The 13,627-nt window shown below is 44.2% G+C and overlaps 1 protein-coding gene across 6 annotated transcripts in view; it reads right to left on the bottom strand.

Annotated features, from left to right (window-relative positions):
• Positions 1 to 13,627, bottom strand: part of IKBKE (inhibitor of nuclear factor kappa B kinase subunit epsilon) — an 889,499-nt gene that overhangs the window by 357,181 nt on the left and 518,691 nt on the right. For all 6 annotated transcript variants that reach the window (XM_044076852.1, XM_044076857.1, XM_044076854.1 and 3 more), the window contains one exon: positions 9,138 to 9,334. In XM_044076852.1, coding sequence (XP_043932787.1) covers positions 9,138 to 9,334 — 197 coding nt within the window. The remainder of the gene's footprint in view (positions 1 to 9,137; positions 9,335 to 13,627) is intronic.

The following is a 13,627-nucleotide window of genomic DNA, read 5'->3' as shown; positions in this document are numbered from 1 at the left end:
CCTGCTTTGAAGTGTAGGTATTTTCTGCAAGATTCCCCGATTGGGATGTGCAGGTATGCTTCTTTTAAATCTAGAGTTGCCAACCAGGCATCTTTGCCTAGCGTAGGAAGTAACTGGTGAAGAGTCAGCATCTTGAATTTTGGAATCTCCAGAAAGGTGTTTAGAGTAGACAGGTCCAGGATTGGACACCATGATTTGTCTTTTCTGGGTACGAGAAAAAGCCTGGAATAGAAACCTTGTCCCTTTTCCTCTTCTGGTACCAGTTGAATAGCCCCCATGCTTAAGAGGGAAAGTACTTGTTTTTGAGCCTCTGCCCACTGATTTGGGGGCAGGTATGGCCACCCGTTTGGTGTTGGCAATGTGTGGAAATGAAATCTGTATCCCTGGGACACTATATTTAAAAGCCATTTGTCCTGGGTTATGATTTTCCAGTTCTTTGCATGAAGAGCAATCTTTCCCCCCAAAGGGGCAGTTAAAAGATAAGTGCTTGGTAATCTTAAAAGGAAGTCATTGAGACAGTTTACTAAAGGGGGGTGTCTTGTTATTTCCAGATTTGGAAGTGGAGGCCCCGCACTGCTTAGTTCTGAGAGTCCCCTGGGACTGAAACCTGGGGGGTTTGCTATGTCTGAGGATCTGGAAGGGGCTGGAAAGGACCAATTCTTAGTAGGCCAGTGCCTACTAAATCTTGGAGGTTTCACTTGTAAGAAATTTTTAACAGTTTGCATAGATTTAGCTTTATCTTCCATCTTTTTTAGAACTTCTTCAGCATTATTGCCAAACAGGCGGTCCTGATTTAAAGGAGCATCCAACAATTTAGCTTTAACATGATCAGGCAAAGATTGCTCCTTAAGCCAAGCATGCCTTCTAAGCACAGACCCAGTAACAGCAGCCCTGCAGGAGGCCTCTAAAGAATCAAAACCACATTGCAAAGTATGTTTTCCAACTTGTTCAGCAGAATGCATTAAATCCTGTAAATCTTTATTTTCCACACAGTCAGGAATCAACATAATTTTCTGTTTAAGCAGTCCAATAATATGCTGTTGATATTTTAACATATGAAATTGGCAGTTTAAAGCTCTGATTGCCAAGGTTGCAGAAGTATAAACCTGTTTACCCCATCTATCCAGCGCCCTGGAGTCTCTCTCAGAAGGGGTAGGATTTTTAGCAGTAGAAGCCTTAATGCCCTTGGGTCCCTGAGAAATGGTTTTTGGATCTGCAACAGGATTTTTGAAAAGGAACTTGTGGGACTCGGGAACCCTTGAAAGGGAACTTGTGGGACTCAGGAACCCTGTAATATCTGTCAGGTTTACTAGGGGCCAGAGTCAGGGAATCAGGGGTAAAACTGGATTCCGAGAACACATCATCAACAATGTCTTGTACAGGAGGTATAGCCAAAGGCCTATGCTGAGGTAGAAGAAGGAAATCCATAATCCTCTTTTCTGAATCAGAAAATTCCTGGCTTTCCCAGTGGAAATGCTCCCTTAAAGTACGTAAAGTTTCCCCAAAAGAAAAATCCTCAGGAGGGGAAGCAGAGGGAATGGAATCCTCTGCATCAGAATCCTCATAAGTAGGTATGGACAAATCCAGGTTACCAAAAGAGTCAGAAGAAACAGAATCCTGATCAGAAGATTCATAAGCAAGCTCAGCCCTAGGCCTCTTAGAGGGGGGGGGGGTGGTGACTACCCCTGATTAGAGTAATTAGATGTTCAGCCATTATCATTTGTTTTTTTAGGCATAGGGGCCAGGGCATGTGGCCTGGGCATCGATTTTTTAGACATGGATCAAGATTTGGGCCTAAGTAATGAAGGAGGTGTCATTTTAATATGCAAGTTTGTAGGCCTGAATACACCCTCAGAAGCCGGTGCCTGCACAGCGGCTCCGGACCCATCCAAGGTAGAGACATCTGTGCATTCCATAGATGAAGTATCTCACGGCATACTGGACTCCAAATGGGTCTCAGTAGAGGCCTGCGAATCAGAAGTAGCGAGTATCAGGGGCTGTAAAAGTGCCTCACTGAGTACCGGCGAACTGGCGACTGGCTTAGGAGAAGTATCGTCGGCAGTTTTGGACCTCGACAGCCTGTCTCTGTCTTTATATCTTTGCATTTTTTTCGGAATCCCGGTAATCGGACGGCTAATCGATGACATTTCTGGATAATTAAACCGAGAACCGAAATAATGAGAGGAAAAAATATAACGACGATGGATAGTGCACTGATTAAATAAAGCACAAAACTGACAGTAAGGTATGTCGTGGTCAGGGCCTAGGCAAGGAATACAGTACGAATGAAAATCTTTATGAGGTAATTTGCTTTCCACAAGTAATGCAATTACTAACTTTTACTGACATCGGTAAGGAGCAAGAAAAGTTTCCCCAACGGGGTACTTGGCTTTAAGTTGAAGACTTCGGAGCTGAAACTCGAAAACAAAAATTTCGGGAGTCGGCCGACCGGCACTTGCGAACTGCTTCTGCTTCGGGCACCGCACAACAAGAAAGACTGATGTAATGGCGTCGGCTGCATGTTTTATACCCCTGACAACCTGACGTCACGGAAGAAGGGACAGCAACCGACGCAGGACCCAAGACTTTGTTAATCAGGCCGACTGAGGGCAACCTGCCAGCAGATTACCCAAATGTAATGACTGCAACAGTGAAAGACAAAGAACATCAAACTAGGAACAGGTGGCTCAGGGGTCGTGTGCACTTACATAGTCAATGTGATGTCACAGTGAGCATGATTCTCAGGGTGGGAGCTTCAGATGAAAAAAAAAATTGCTAAACTGTAACTGGGTACAAGATGAACTTATCTGTTGACCAAATGTAGAGCGTCCCTAGAGATGCATCAGGAAATCTCTAGCACCCATCTGCAAACAGTGTTAATCAAGATTTGTTCAGTACTCTAACAGTAAAAGACCTCATCTGCTAAATAAAAATAGTACACACAAAACTGGGATAGGTTTTGTCAAATTTTAAAGTACATGTTATACTCCATTTTCAGTGATGTCTGATTAGTTTCTGGTACACACACAGCACACACACACACACACACACACACACACACACACACACACACACACACAATTATGGTCAAAAGTGGAGGTATCAGGGCATCAAATCAATTTTTGTAAATATTCACTTTAGATTCTAAAACTATTTAGGTCAGTATAAGACATTGCTTCAGCCTTGCAGGCATTCCCAGAGCAGTAGTGACTTTGTGCTATGTCTTGCCTGAAGATGAAGATTTCAGAAACCCAGCCAGAGGATTGCTGTTACTGTTTAACACTGTCAAGTCACATTAAAGCACTTATTCAGTATTGTACGCAACTGCTGAATTATCCTACACTAAACTGTTGTTGTTTGGGCTAGGGAAAAAGTACAGTTTTGTACCTACCATAAATGTAGATGTTCGAGGGCTATTACAGCTGCAGTAATTACATATGGGTTTTCAGCCGGCAGTCTTGGTCCAGCGTCGGTTGTTGTCGCGTACTCTTCTGACGTCAGGAAGGCTAGAGTATAAAAGACACAGCCGACGCCATCTTCTTCAGTCTTTCTTGCCCCAGATGTCAGGTGCCCCCCAAAAGGAAGGCAATACATAAATTAGTGTAAAACACAAAGGTAAGCAAATGAAACATAGCAGGATAACCCAGTCAGCAGGTATGAATAGTTATTCAAACCCCAAGGAGTTACCAAGAGGGGATGGAGGGTGGGAAACCTGTACTGCAGCTGTAATAGCCCTCGAACATCTACATTTATGGTAGGTACAAAACTGTACTATGTCGATCGTGCATTACAGCTGCAGTAATTACATATGGGTAGAATCCCAAAGCTATGTATAGGGTGGTAGGTACTATACGGAACTGGGTTGAGCTAGAATGCCCTGCAAAACTGCAGTAGCAAAGCCTGCTCTTGTTCTGGAGTATAAAGGCAGATGGTAGTGCTTGGTGAAGGTATGTACAGAACTCCAAGTGGCTGCCTCCAAGATATCTTTAGTAGGCACTCCTCTGAAGAAGGCTGTAGAGGTGGCTGTGGCCCTAGTGGAGTGTGATCTGATACCAGTAGGTACGAGCTTTCCATGATAGGAATAACAGAAGCGTATGCAGTGACCAATCCACTTGGAAATGGTCTGTTTAGTTACAGGTTTCCCTTGGCTCCCCACAGCATAGGAAACTAGGAGTTGATCTGATTTTCTGAAGGGCTTGGTTCTGTCCAAGTAGTAACGTAGCTGCCTATGGATGTCTAAAGAATGAAGCAGCCTCTCCCCTTTGTTTTGAGGGTTAGGGTAGAAGGTAGGAAGGTGTATGGCCTGGTTTAGGGCTACCCTAGATACCACTTTAGGCATAAAAGAAGGGTTAGTACGCAGGGAAACCCTGTCCTGATGGAATATGAGGAATGGCTGCACCGCCATGAGGGCCTGTAACTCAGATACCCTACGAGCTGAAGTGATGGCCAGGAGAAAAGCTGTTTTCCAGGACAAGTATTGTAATTCTGCTGAAGCAGCTGGTTCAAAGGGAGGCAATGTCAATTTCTCCAGTACATAGTTAAGGTCCCATGCTGGCACTGGTTGTTTTCTTGGAGGCCTTATGTTCTTAGCCCCTCTGAGGAACTGTCGCAGGAGTGGGTGTGAGAATAAAGGAGGATCCATATTGAATTCTGCAGAGATTGCTGAGGCATGTATCTTGATTGAGGAAAAAGAAAGTCCCTTGCTCAAAAGTTCAGCTAGGTACTGTAAAATCTGAGGCAGGTTTAATTTTCTAGGATCCTGCCCTCGTTCTTCATTCCAACAGCAAAACCGCTTCCATTTTGCGGAGTAAGCTTTTCTTGTAGATGGTCTTCTGGCCTCCAAAATGACATCCTGCACTTCTTTGGAGAGTAGTGTCTGATGTGAAGTTAAGGAATTTTCCATGCAGCTAGGCTGAGAGTTTTCAGCTGACTGTGTAGGGTTTTGAAATTGTTCTGCATCAGCAGTAGAGGTGTTAGAGGCAGGGGCCACGGAGGAGTCTGTGTTAGACTCCTCAATAGTGGATACCAATGTTGTCTCGGCCAGTCTGGAGCAATCAGTATCATCCTCGGCTTGTCTGTTCTTACTTTCAAAAGCACCTTGGGCAGCAGAGGTAGTGGTGGGAATGCATAAACTGACCAAGTTGTCCATGTGAATGAAAGGGCGTCCACTTTCCAAGCCTTTGGGTGGAAGGTCCTTGAGCAAAACTTTTTTAATTGATGATTTTTGTGGGAGGCAAAAAGGTCTATGTCTGGTCTTCCCCACGCTTGAACAATCTCCATGAATACGTGTGGATGTAGCTTCCATTCGTGAGGGTCTGTCATATGCCTGCTCAGAGTGTCTGCCAGTGTGTTTTCCATTCCTGGCAGGTACTGAGCCTGAAGTTCCATTTGTCTTTCCAGAGCTAGATTCCAAAGAGTCATGGTTAGTCTGCACAAGGGGTATGAATGAGTTCCTCCTTGTTTGTTTATGTACCACAATACTGTGGTGTTGTCTGTTCTTATGAGCAGTTGTCCTGGATGCAGGAATTCTCTGAACGCTGAAATTGCATTTATTACTGCCAGCATTTCTTTTTGATTGATGTGAAGGTGCTTTTCTGTTTGGTGCCATTTGCCCTGAATGCACCTGTCCTTCATGTGTGCTCCCCAGGCGTAATCTGAGGTGTCTGTGGTTATGACTTGTGTAGCTTGAGGCTTGCAGAATGGGAGGCCTTTGTTTACTTGGCATGCTTGGGCCCACCATATGAATTCCTTTTGAAGACAGTGAATTATTGGAATCTCCACTTCTAAGCTGTGACTGTGTTGAGACCATAGATTTTTTAGGTACCATTGAAGTTTCCTCATGTGCAACTTTGCACATGGGATTAGAAGAATGCAAGATGCCATGAATCCCAGAGCCTGCAGGATTTTCCTTGCAGTAAGCCTGGTACTTTTTGCAAGCATTTTGAAGTAATGAGATAGTTGCCCTTGTTTTTCTGTTGTAAGGTAAGCCATCTGGGTGTTTGTGTCCAAGTTGGCACCCAGGAAGGTTATTTTCTGAGAGGGCGTTAGCTTTGATTTCTCCTTGTTGATGGTGTATCCCAGAGAAAGCAGTAAGCGTGTCACATATGCCAGATGTTTCAGAAGTACGTGTTTGCTGTCCGCTTGGATCAGGCAGTCGTCCAGATAAGGGTAAATTTGTATCCCTTGAAGTCTGCAGTATGCAATCACTGATGCCAGGCACTTGGTGAATACTCTGGGCGCAGTAGATAAGCCAAAGGGCAATGCAGAGAATTGGTAGTGGTTTGAACCTGCAAGAAATCTGAGGTATCTTCTGCAACTTTGTCTGATTGGGACATGCAGGTATGCCTCCTTGAGGTCCAATGTTACCAGCCAAAACCCCTTGCCCAGCGTGGGAAGGAGTTGCTGTAATGTGAGCATCTTGAATTTTGGTACGAGAAGAAATGTGTTGAGAATGGATAGGTCCAGGATGGGTCTCCAGTCGCTTCCTTTTCTTGGCACCAGAAAAAGCCTTGAATAAAAACCTTGTGCTTGTTGGTGCGTAGGTACCTTTTGTATAGCCCTCATGTTTAGGAGCTTTGCGATTTGTAGTTGTGCCTCTACCCTTTGATTTTGTGGTAGGTTTGGCATGCCTCTCATCTTTGGAAGAGTGTGAAAATGAAATTTGTAGCCTCTGTTTATTATGTCCAGAATCCATTTGTCTGTTGTGACAATATGCCAATTGTTTGCAAATAGTGCCAGTTTTCCTCCCAATGGTGCTGCCAATTGAATTTTGCTTGGCATGGAAATGAGGGAGTCATTGAGTCTGTTTTCTGTACTGCTGTGTACTGTCGTCACCACCTCTTGGTGTTGGTGATTGCCATTGTCTGCCTCTGTAGGACCCTTGGGGTTGACCTCTGCCCCTTCCGCGTCTGTATCTGCCTCTTTGGGCCTTGTCAGTGGTTGGAAAGGACCAGTTTTTTGACGGCCAATTCCTGCTGAACCTTGGTGGCTGAACCTGTAAGAAAGCTTTGACAGTTTGCATAGATTTTGCTTTTTCTTCCATTTTACGTAAAATATCCTCAGCATTACCACCAAAAAGAACATCCTTATGTAACGGTGCATCCAGAATTTTTGCTTTCACCTGGTCTGGAAGATTTTGTTCCCTTAGCCATGCATGTCTACGAATGACTGCTCCAGTGGCGGCCGATCTGCTGGAGGCCTCTAGGGCATCATAACCACATTGTAAGGTGTGCTTGCCCACTTGTTCAGCACTATGCATCATATCCTGCAACTCTTTTAAATCTGGTTGTTCAGGCTGTGACATTTTGGTTTTTAATTGTGATAACAGAAATTGCTAATATTTAATCATGTGAAACTGGCAGTTTAAGGCCCTCATGGCAAGGGTGGCCGAGGTGTAAACCTTCTTACCCCACCTTTCTAGAGATCTAGATTCCCTTTCTGCAGGTAGTGGATTCTTGGCTGTGGAAGCCTTAATTCCTTTAGGGCCTTGTGAAATAGTTTCAGGGTCTGCATTATGGCCTTTATAGAGGAACTGATGAGAATTAGGAACTCTGTAATACCTATCCGTCTTAACAGGTGCAGGAGGCAGAGAATCAGGATTAAGACAGGCCTCCGAATATACATCATCCAAAACCTCCAAAACAGAAGGAATAGCCAAAGGTCTATGCTGAGGTAACCAGAGGAATTCCCTCAGCCTTTTCTTGGAGTCTGAAAAGTCTTGGCCTTCCCAGTGGAAGTGCTCTCTCAAGGAGTGTAAAGTTTCCCCAAAGGAAAAATCCTCAGGGGGGGATACAGAAGGAATAGACTGCTCTGCATCCGAATCCTCGAAGGGTGAATAAGAGTGTTCTTCAGCATCAGAATGTTCTGATAAAATGGATTCTTGGTCAGAAGGAGGAGAATCCTCCTCTACTCTGGGTCTCTTGTCCGGAGGGGCCTGGGAGCCTCTGATAAGAGTGATCAGGTCTTCAGCCATTTTAAGCATGTGCTTCTTAGACGAAGGCCCAGGTCTTGGGCCTTGTGAGGCAGGCCTAGAAAGTTGCTTGGCTGATTTGGCTTTAGTAAAGGCCTTGATGGAGAAAGAAGATGAAGGCCTAAATACACCATGGGTGGATGTAGATCTATCCACATTGGTGGGTTCGACCTGAGCAGGGGCTTCGGTTGTAGTTTGGGAAAGGACCGAAGAACCAGCGGTCTCACGTACAGACGACCCCGCCGAGGGAGTGTCATCGGTAGTCAGGGACTGCAAAGGCGTCTCACTGAGAACCGACCCACGTGGAGCTTGTTTTGGCGTGGTGTCGGTGGAGACCGTAGTTCTCGACTGACGGTCCTTTTCTTTGCGTTTTCTGGACATAGCGGTAGTCGGAGTCTCCGTCGACATTTTATAATTAACCGCTTTACCAAAATAGTGCTGGGCGAACTCCGCCCGACGCTTGATAGTGTGTTTATTGAAGGTAGCACAAAAGCGGCAGCCCGAGACGTCGTGGTCTGGGCCCAAACAAGGTATGCAAAGGGAATGGAAATCCTTATGTGGTATTTGCTTCCCACAAGAAATACAATTATTAACTTTTTCTGACATCGGTCTGAGGCAAGAAAAAATTCCCCAACGGGGTACTTAGCTTTAATGAAGACTTCGGTTCTCAATTTTTCGTAATTCAGGAGCTGGCCGACCGGCACTTGCGAACTGCTTCTGCTTCGGGCACCGCGCGGCAAAAAAGACTGAAGAAGATGGCGTCGGCTGTGTCTTTTATACTCTAGCCTTCCTGACGTCAGAAGAGTACGCGACAACAACCGACGCCGGACCAAGACTTTGGAATTCGGCCGACCGAGGGACCGCCTGCCGGCTGAAAACCCATATGTAATTACTGCAGCTGTAATGCACGATGAACATCCAAAATCTGCTAATTCAGAACTGCAAAATAAAGTACTAGCAATGGAAAAGGCTCCCTGCTGTTAATTACAGAATGCATTGTGGCAGTCAAAATTTCAAGTTCTTCAGACATTTGTGTCTTTTTGAAGGAATGGTGTGTTAACTATCTGTAACATGAACTCCATTTTTGCACACACAGCGATTTTCTGTGTGTTTGTAAAACCTAGCAAAACAAGCACTTCAAAAACAAATAAAATAAAAAGTTACTTACGGTCTTTGTATTTGAAGCCAATGGGATTCTCAAATGATGTACTCACAAGAAATAAGCAACTGGTCTCAGTTGTTTTGGGGAAATTCTGAGCCTGGAGGATAGGTTCCAAATAATATGGGTGTCCATCAAAGAAATACTCCTGACGTTCTACAGGTATTTTAGTCTGTTTGTAAACCTCTTCTAAAAATATCTGTGTACTGCAAAAGGAAGAAACATTTAATTTGGTAAATCAGATGTATGCAAGAAAATGTTGCATAACTTAACAGTTTTATGGTAGCTTCATTAAAAATATGTTGTAGTACAGCACTGTTACCAGACTGACACTCTTTGCTTCAATTATAACACCACAATGCATCTGTAGTTGACAAGGAACACAGCTTTTAGAAACTGAAGACCAATGTGCTCCAGTCAAACAAGTTATGTAGAGAGTGGAAGTACAATCAGTTAAAGATGTCACATTACTAACTGCAAATAGACTGAAAGACAGGGCACATAACGTAAACAGGTAAACGCATTCACTGCATCTTGGGCATGACATACTGCAAGTACCATGACTGCACAATGCACTGGCATAAAACAGTTTTGCATGCTGACCACTATGAGTCTTTCACATTTACTGACTAGACAAGACAGAGCAAAAATGTACTGCAGCACTGCACTACCTTACCATACTGCAGCACTGCCTTACTGTACCAACCTACTGTACTGTACCATGTAAGGCAGCACTGCATTACCATACTGTACCGCAACACTGCACTACCTTACGGTGCTGCACCATATTACCAGTGTAAGAACTTCCTTGTATTGCCTTTTAAATTGCCTCTTTCTGAGCTTGTACTGTAAGTATCCTCTTGCCCAGCTGCTCCTGTTACACTTAAATAAGTACATCAGTTTCACATAACCACTGTCCTTATGTTAGACAAATCCTTTTAGCTCCCCCTATGTTGTTGCATATGCTCAATGAAATGTGCTACTCCAGCTCTGTATGTCTTCTAAAGCAGCACATGCCTCCAGTTTCACTGGCATTCTCAAGCATCCTTCATAAGGTTACTGGTACCTGTAATACTAAACAGTACTCCAAATCAGGTTCAATGTGCTATAGAGAGAGAGATCTATATTCTTAAAAAACAACAGTAAAAGCTAGTTTTAAGGAAAATACTACATACTTACAAAAAAATTATATATATACATATATATATATATATATATATAGATATATATATATATAGATATATATATAGATATAGATATATATATATATACATATACACACACATATGCATACATAGGTTCATAGGTGTGTACTAGGCTAATGGGCCTGGAGCCTTTACAAACCCAGCCCGTAGAAGTGCCCTGGCATTGTGCCAGCTTACATTAGTTCCCAGTGCCTCTATCAAGTAGAGCTACTGGAGTGATCCCTGGGGTGAACTTTCTATTTCCCATCCACTCATCAAGATTTCTCTTGAAGAGGGCCAGTGAGGTGCTCTGATTGACATGTATGGGAAGTCTACTCCAGAGCATGGGCAGTCTTCTGGGTAAATGAACCTATCCCTCCAACATGTTCTATTGATTGTGGTAATGAGGGTGAGGTCTCTGGAGCATGTGGTGCGGAGAGATTGGGATTTCTTTAGATGTAGCATTTCTAACAGAGCTGGGTCAAATGTGGCTTTGTAAGTCAAGCAGAGATCGCCTCTTAGTAGACAATATGAGACCGAGAATAACTGGAGTTTTTTTTTTTTTTTGAGTATGTTCATGTAGTACATGTGTTTAAGGCCTAGGATCCTCTTCATGAGGTACTTTTGTGGCCTCTCCATCTGTTGCAGGTATCTAGTGAGGTACATGCCAAATGGGGCACTATACTCTGATTGGTCCAATGAGGGAAGAGTACAGAGAAATGACCTTGTTCTTCCTGGATGCAAAACCCTTGGTAATGAGATGTGCACATAGGACTTTCTGACCACAGTGTCAATGTGGTGGTCGAAGGAGAGTTTGCCGTCAACCTGTGTCCCCAGATCTCTTATAATGCCTTCAGTGGGCTCCCATCAATGTGGTAATTAGTGGAAACTGAGTTTTTCCCAAAGGGGATGATGACATTTTTTGGCATTAAGCTTAAGGGCATGGTTTCGACACCAGTCATTGGTCTCAGTGAAGCCTTTCTGTAGGATGTCTGCATCACTTGGGGAGTTAATAATGGCTTTCAGCTTGCAGTCGTCTGTGAACTTGGTCAGCCAGAGTGCCTCCGTGTTGGCCTGGACTTCTGAGAAGTAGATGCTAAACAGGAGAGGACCCAGGACCAGTTCCTGTGGAACTCCACTTGTGACTGGTCGGCAGTCTGACTTGGAGTCCGCCACTTTCACACTGTGGGTTCTGCGAGCCAATTTGCAACCCACCTAATGATATAGGAATTTATGCCTAGTTTGGTGAGTTTATCAATAATTCCTGAGTGAGGAATGGTAACAAAGGCCTTGGCCATATCGAGGTAGGCTGTATGATCTGCCTTACCCTCATCCACAGCTCTGGTGACTGACTCAGAGAAGTCAACCAGGTTGAGCAGGCATGATCCACCTTCAACAAAACCAAATTGCGTGGGATCTAGAGTTTGGAGATTCCCTATATCCTTAATTAGGTCCATGATGATGCACTCCATAGCCTTACACATCAGACTCATAAGGCTAATGGGGTGATAATTTCCATGGTCTGTAGTCGCTCCTACTTTATGGAGAGGGATGACTGTAGCAGTGCTCCATTTGGTAGGGACAAAGCCAAAGGTGAGGCTGTGAGTGAACAGGGCACACAGACATGGTGCCAGTTCACTTTGTAATTTATGTAGAACACAGCCAGGGATATTGTCAGGTCCAATGGAAGCTGTATTCTTGGCCTTTGATAATGAATCTTTAACCTGTGCTGCAGTAATGCTGGGTGCCTGGAATTATTCCGGTATTGAGATTGGTCCTTTGGGGGGGGGGGGGGGGGGGTAAAGTTGGCACTGAATCTGTCAGTCAGTATGTTGGCAATATCTGTTGGTTCAGCATATGAGGTACCATTGTGCAGTAACTCAAAATCTGGATATTGCCATGCAAATTCTTGTCATAACTGTAGAAGGCTTTGTGGTTGTTTTTAGTGTCTGCCACAATTCTGCCTTCATAGCTGGCTTTGAAGGTTTTGATGAGGGATCTCAACTTTTTGTTGAGGCTAATAAGGGAATTTTTCCAGTCTCGGGACATCACCTTTTTCTGCAACAGTTTCTTCCTTATGTTGTAGAGAGATTATTAATGGAAGGAGACCACCAGATTAGCTTCCTTTTTTTTTTGGAGGAGAGCATCTTGGTTCTGTTGGGTATGGCTAGTTCCATATATTTATGTACATGTTCGTACAGTGCATTGGTGTATGATTCGGCAGTCATGCATCTATTTTCCATTGGCATGGGTGCTGTGAAGTTAGCCACCTCTGTTTATAAGAGTCCAAAGTCAGCTTTGGAGAAGTTTTTCATGGTGGGTACCTTTTGCAGGGAGTGTGGGTAAGATGTGATTTCCATGGTGATTCATTTGTGGTCGGATCTAACCAGGGAGGAACTGAATACGGGTGAAGAGCAACACTTGCCCATGTTAGTAATAACCAGTTCAAGCATGTTGCTTCCTCTAGTGGGGATAAGAATGAGCTGGTCCAGGGCATTGGAGTTTATGAATTCCAAGAAGCATTGGTGCACATGTAGTTTTCCCAGTTGGAGGAGTAGTTAAAGTCACCTAGTATGGGAGTGTTGGTTTGGATCTTGATCGTTTCCAAGGTGCTTAGGAATGTGGAGTGAGAGTCTTGGGACATGGTAGGGAACATATAGCAGGCTATGACCTGAATCACAGTCTTACCCAATGTTAGTTGTACCTGGAGTATCTCAGATCCATTAGGGCTACTAGTCTGAAGGTGTGCATATCCTTTATGAATATGGAGACACCACCACCTTTGGAACTTTGATCCATGTCCTGGGGCTGAAAGGTGTGGAATGAGGTATAGCCTGGTAGCACAGGGGTGCTTTCTACTGCTTTAAACTAGGTTTCTGTTACAGCAAAAATGGCAATGTTTTCCATTTTGAGGAGTGCGCAGAGTGAGTACATCTTGAGATTTAGACTTCAGGCGCTGAGCAGCATGACCCTCAGATTGCATTTCTTTATAGCTGTTAGGGTGGTAATTTGGTCTTTGCTACACTGCTTACAAAATGCACTATGGGGAGGCAACATCCTTAGCCAGTACCCGGAAACCCAGGGATGACAGATGCAGGCCATCTCTGGCAAAGCATCGAGGTCCATCAATCATGTCATCCCAAGCAGAGAGATATAGGATCCCCTTAGAATGACACCAGAAACTTAGCCAATTGTTGAAGTCAATCATTTTCTGCTTGTACTGTGGTATCATGCTAGGTGATGGTAGGATGCTGCTCAGGGCTAGGGTCATACCTGCCTGGGCCACATAATCCGAGAGCACCATGTCTCTTTTCA

This window comes from Protopterus annectens, chromosome 7.part0, assembly GCF_019279795.1.
Source record: "Protopterus annectens isolate FY-2018-M chromosome 7.part0, PAN1.0, whole genome shotgun sequence".
NCBI lineage: Eukaryota > Metazoa > Chordata > Ceratodontiformes > Protopteridae > Protopterus > Protopterus annectens.
The sequence above is the reverse complement of the archived record's forward strand: the minus strand, read 5'-3'. Positions and strand labels throughout refer to the sequence as shown.